The sequence below is a fragment of the Electrophorus electricus genome, chromosome 8 (genome assembly GCF_013358815.1).
Source record: "Electrophorus electricus isolate fEleEle1 chromosome 8, fEleEle1.pri, whole genome shotgun sequence".
Lineage (NCBI taxonomy): Eukaryota > Metazoa > Chordata > Actinopteri > Gymnotiformes > Gymnotidae > Electrophorus > Electrophorus electricus.
Genome location: NC_049542.1, coordinates 27,261,797 through 27,268,097, shown reverse-complemented (window position 1 = coordinate 27,268,097; position 6,301 = coordinate 27,261,797). Strand labels below are relative to the sequence as shown.

At 37.6% G+C, this 6,301-nt stretch overlaps 1 protein-coding gene across 1 annotated transcript; it reads right to left on the bottom strand.

Moving 5' to 3' along the window:
- Nucleotides 1-1,463: 1,463 nt before the first annotated feature.
- Nucleotides 1,464-4,427, bottom strand: cacng6a (calcium channel, voltage-dependent, gamma subunit 6a). Its single transcript, XM_035529479.1, is given in 5 exon segments — nucleotides 1,464-1,591; nucleotides 1,594-1,674; nucleotides 2,972-3,109; nucleotides 3,665-3,739; nucleotides 4,064-4,427. Coding segments are annotated over 5 exon segments (786 nt in total).
- Between the last annotated feature and the right edge of the window lie 1,874 nt (nucleotides 4,428-6,301).

The window sequence follows — 6,301 nt, the reverse complement described above, 5'->3', positions numbered from 1 at the left end:
ATTAATTCATTTACCCATGATTCATTATCATTGATTCATCTACACAGATTCATCACTATTGGCTCATATACACAGATTCATTATTATTAATTCATTTACCCATGATTCATTATCATTGATTCATCTACACAAATTCATTATTATTGATTCATCTACACAGATTTACATTTAGCAGACGCTCTTATTCAGAACGACTTACAAAAGTGCTTTGTCATTTACTCATAGAATACATCCTATCCAGTACAATAGGTTAGAGTCCAAGATACCAATGAACTAGAATACTGTTGAAATACAGGGATCACTGCTGATGACTAGAAGTGAAAAACACATATAAACTCTATCTCAGACAACAATCAGTACAATAAACAATAAGTACTAGTTTGTTAGTCAGCAAAGGAGCAGTTAACATCAGTGCAATAAACAAAACCCTACAATAAGTACTAGTTCCAGTTAGTTAACATAGGAGCAGGGTCAGTGGTCATTTAAATATTCCACAAATAGATGAGTCTCCAGTCTGTGTTTGAAGACTGCAAGGGACTCTGCTGTCCGGACAGCAAGTGGGAGTTCATTTCACCACCTGGGAGCCAGGACAGAGAATAATCTCGATGCTCGTCTTCCATGAGACTTGAAGCATGGTATTTCAAGCTGAGCCGTACTTGAGGTTCGAAGTACTCAAGGTACGGATCGGGCTTTGACCATTGACATCATGTATGGAGGGACTAGTCCATTTCTGGCTTGGTAGGCAAGCATCAAGGTTTTAAATCGGAGGGGTGCAGCTACTGGAAGCCAATGAAGGGAGCGCAGCAGCAGAGTAACGTATCAACTTCAGAAGATTAAAGACCAGTCATGACCAGATTTATTACTATTGGTTCATCTACACAAATAATTGTCAATAATTCAATAAGTACTTAATTGGTTAATCTACACAAATTCATTATTATTGATTCATCTACAGAGATTCAATGTTATTAATTCATCTACACAGATTCATTATTATTGATTCATCTACACTAATTTGGTATTTGTTTAGTGATTTCATCCAATCCATTAGTAGTCAAACTGATGATCCAAAAACTTGCTAAATGTTAGTGTCAATTAATAATAAATACCAAAGTCTTTTAATATCCACCAAAATAGTACTAAGTTGGTTCAGAGTTTTGTTTTTTCTTGCTATATTGATTTTATATTAGATATTATATCAGCTGCTGGGTACTGATATTATTCAGGAACTTTGGTTCTAGTTTGTCAGGCTAATCCAACACAAAAATATTCATACTTCTTACGCACATCATAATAACTTTGAAATTATACATAAAAATCATGAAATCTTGTGCTTACTACAGAGCTCAATATAAAGAGCACATTATTAAAATGTGCAACCTAAGAACTGAGGTAAAAAAAAAATATTCAGCACTTTACATTAACCAACAAATTGACAAATATATTCAGTGCTGGCATCTGTATCAATTCACTGTTTCACTTTTTGCCTGAGACTGTGTGGAAGAGCTGTATGGAAGAGCTAGAAGGAGGAATAAAACACCTGCAACTAGTACAACGGCCCCTGCACACCCCATACATTTCACTGACCATGGTGCACCAGTATGGAGTGGTCACTTTCCAAAAACGAAAGAACTGATTGGTGGTATATGATGAGTGACAGGAAGATTAGGACACCTGATTTGAGACAGAAAAGAAGTCAGAGGAAATCAGTGAGCATTTTATTTTTACTGCTGTGTCACAGCATCACATTCTGGATACAGTCATAATGTCCATTTTATCTCAGTAAAGTCGATAAAAGTGAATCATATAGCTATGTTTCTGGGTATATCCAGAAGCTTTTGATTAGTTCAGTTCCTGTGACCATAGCGGTGGCTGAGGTGAGTAGCAACATGTTACATTTAAACAATCTCAAATATGTAACCAAATGAATATATACTTTACTAAACTAATGACAATGTTAATCTATTGATAATATTACTTCGATATAATTGTAAGGAAAGGAAACTGCTTTTTACTCAATTCTATGACTTTTTTTCATTACTGTATTACTTTACATTACTTTATTACTGCTACTCAAGCACATTTGGGAGATAACTACCTTAATGTAAAAACACATACAAAGGGCTCCATATAATCATTATCTTAGAATATTAAGTATTAATCCTAACCATAAAGTATGAAGCATTAACCCTAACCCTACAGTAGTGGTATTAACTCTAACCTTATAGTATTAAGTATTAACACTAATCCTAGAATATTAAGTATTAACCCTAGCCCTAGATTATTAAGTATTAACACTAGCCCTAGAGTATTAAGTATTAGTCCTAACCCTAGAGTATTAAGTATTAACACAAGTCCTAGAGTATTAAATATTAACACAAGCCCTAGAGTATTAAATATTAACGCTAACCCATTAAGTATTAACCCTAGAGCTGAGTTATACATCTGAGCACCAAGCTTGGCAATTTGATTGCAGACGTTTCGTACCCATTCGAGAAGACGTCATCAGTGTGGATTGAACTGGGTTGGTCGGTCTGAGTGTTCGCCTTTAAATAGAGTTTGCTCAAACGAACAACTCAATTATCAACCCGGCCACCTATATTTCGACACATCTCTAACCCTAGAGTATTAAATATTAACCCTAACCAAAGAGTATTAAGTATTAACGCAAACCCTAGAGTTGGGCACAAACCCTGAGCAAGGCGCTTAACCCCCAATTGCTCAAGTTGTAGTCAGTCATAATTGTAAGTTGCTTTGGATAAAAGTGTCAGCTAAATGCCATAAATGTAAATTAGGCATTAACCCAAGCCTTAGAGTATTAAGTATTATGTATTAACCAGAAATCCACAGTATTAAGTATTAACCCTAAGGCTAGAGTATTAAGCCCAGATGACCAAATTAGAATCACATGCAATTGTATAAAGTCTTGGTCTGATAATGATAGTGATCCAAGTTAATTATCACTTAATACCTGATAATGTGAAACACACTGATGCTTGCTTCAGGAAGAACTGTGCTGGTTTACTCAGAGCCACGATGATACAAATGGCCCCCATCACCATGAGAAAAAGAATGCTGATAGCCAGCATGGCAGATGCTGTAGTCAGATCTGCGCAGAAAGAGAGAGGGAAAGAGAAAGGGAAAGGATCACAGCTCAGAAAAGAGCATAATTTTATAATATGTTAAACAAACGCTTTTCCCACTAACCTTCTTAGTGATGTCAATTATACACAAATTGAAAAATAATTTGCAAAAATATCAAATATCAAAACCTTTTTCCATATATTTGTATTATTCACTAGGGAGATCTTAAATTGTGTCCAATTTAGTCCATAAAAATATTTAAATATGCTTTATATACTACAATATTTAATTTGCAAGGAAGCAGATCTGGGATCTACAGATCTACAAGGATGCAATGTGTGCCTGAGTCTCTTCAAATTCATTCAACTTTCATTTCAGACTATTCAAATAGTAAGTTGAAATTCAACTTATAATTGACACCTACATTCATACTGGCAACAGCTGACTCAAATGTAAGAAAATAGATGGCATTGACCATTTTAAACTTCTTTTCAAATACATAGTTTACATTGTAAATCTCTTGATTTGATGACATTATCATTCGGAGAGAGCGTGTTGCGGTAGGGAAAAGCTGACTCACTCTTGTCTGGTATTTTTTGAATCATGACTGTGTTTTCTCCAGTAGTGTAGAACTTGAAGTAGGAGCAGTTCGATTCTGGGATTAATGAGTCATAGTTAATTTAATGAAGAGAACTATGGTCTTGCCTCAATAAATTGGCTCAGGCAAACATTCATGGACTACTATTCAAGATACATATGCTAACAATAGCTGAAGTATTAATTAGGCCAAAGCACGTTGTCTTGAACTCAAATATCTGTGATTCTTGGGAAAAATCTCCCAGTTCCACAACGGATTAACTGTGCTTTGTTTCTTTTTTATAAGTATGTTAAAGCTAATTACCAACATGATATTTGGTAAAAAGGTTGGGTTAGCATATCCTGGAGAGTTTTTAAAGCTGTATAACCTTTGTACACTCACCTCCAGGCAGGTCAAGAGGCCCACAGCTTTCCCACTCGGGATCTGCACCAGCAATCCAGAGCGTCTTGCTGCAGTACTTCCACAGGCCATAATGTGCTGCTACACGCGTCTGACTGTCAGAAAAGCCCTTGGGTGGAGAGAGCTCCAGACAGAATTCCGTGCCCAATCCCAGCACAGTCAGTGAAATACCTACCATGGCCACAAGGAACGCCAGCTTGATCTTACCCTCCTGGTTTTCACTCAGGGCGACTGGTGCAGGCGAAGCCACATGCACCCGTCACTCGGTCCGCCTGCCCATGGCAGTCCCGCCAGACACTCAGGTCGGTCTGCCCTCCTCATCCGGCACCTTGAAGGTGGACCACATGGCTCTGTGACAGAAGCAGAAGGTGAAAGGGTGAGGTGAAGGAGCTGATATGGTGCAACTTAGTCTGACAATTAAAGCTCTGCTATTGGTGAACACAGTGGAAAAATATAAGTCAAGCACTGACAGAATAAACAGGCATAAAGTGCAGACATACTGAGGGATCTGCTATGTGTAGTGGAATGACAGGGCACTAGATAAAGGACTGGCAGGCAGCATTAATCACAGTCAGCATCAACAGCCGAACGAATGATGTGGGAAGTAACCGGGGGTGTGGACTCTGCACTGTGACAAGAAAGAATCTTCAGAGTGGCAAAAATTGAAAGTGCCATGGAGAGCGATCGAGATTCAGGAAGTGGGCATGGGGAAGAGGAAAGGACGAGGCTAGGAGTGAACAAGTGCGGTATATCTGGAGCTCAAAAAAAAAAGAAAGAAAAATTAAGAATAAATAAGTGGTTATGCTTTATCCAAACAAACAACTACAGAAATATGACATGCCAAGGACCATTGCAGTACAGGTATGATATACGTATTTTCAAATACGCAACAATTAACATATACCATTGGTTTATCTTAAAACCTTTACCATATTTATGGTATATAGTATGTACTCTATGTTATTGACACTGTTGTAATCGACTTAAGCAGTATTAAGTAGCACAAGCACATGCCATACATTCTTGACAAACAAATTATTCAATGATAAATTCAAACCCATCCCAAACCCATGGTCCCCAAACCACTCTCACTGAATGACTGGTTATTCTCAATAACAGGTGTAAATCCAACATGTTTATGATTTTGCATAGCCTACCACTAACACAGACAAAACAAACCTTTTTTGATACACAGAGGTGACTGACAAACATTGACTTCATAAATGAACAGAATGGCAGAGTCATTGCTAACCTGTTGGGTGTGAGAGGATCAGTTCAGAGTGTGGGAGGAAATCTTTTTTGTGTGGCAGACAACAACAACAAGGCAGTGTGAGAGGAAGTGGAAAAGGGGGGGGGGGAGGCCAGAGCGGCATGTGTGTGTGTTTGTGTGTGTGTGTGTGTGTGTGTGTATGTATGTGTCTTTGTGTATGTATGTGTGTGTAAGTGTGTGTGTGTGTGTGTGTGTGTGTGTGTGTGTATAAGTTTGTGTCTGTGTGTGTGTATGTATGTGTGTACGTATTTATGTGTCTGTGATGTATGTCTGTTTGAAAATATGTATATGTATGTGTCTGTGTGTATGTTCGGGTCTGTTTGTATATATGTGTAAGTATGTGTCTATATATATATGTGTGTGTGTGTGTGTGTGTGTGTGTGTGTGTGTGTGTGTGTGTGTGTGTGTGTGTGTGTGTGTGTGTATGTGTCTGTGTGTATGTTCGGGTCTGTTTGTGTATATGTATATGTATGTGCCTGTGTGTGTGTGTATATATGTTTGTGTCTGTGTGTATATTAATATGTATGTGTCGGTGTGTGTATATGTTTGTGTCTCTGTGTGTGTATGTTTGTGTTGTGTGTATATGTATGTGTCTGTATGTGTGTATGTTTGTGTCTCTGTGTGTATATGTATATGTATGCGTCGGTGTGTGTGTATATGTATGTGTCTGTGTTTGTGTATATGTTTGTGTCTGTGTGTATATTTATATGTATGTGTCAGTGTGTGTATATGTTTGTGTCTCTGTGTGTGTATGTTTGTGTTGTGTGTATATGTATGTGTCTGTATGTGTGTATGTTTGTGTCTCTGTGTGTATATGTATATGTATGCGTCGGTGTGTGTGTATATGTATGTGTCTGTGTTTGTGTATATGTTTGTGTCTGTGTGTATATGTATATGTATGTGTCTGTCTGTGTGCATATGTTTGTGTCTATGTGTGTATATGTGTCTGT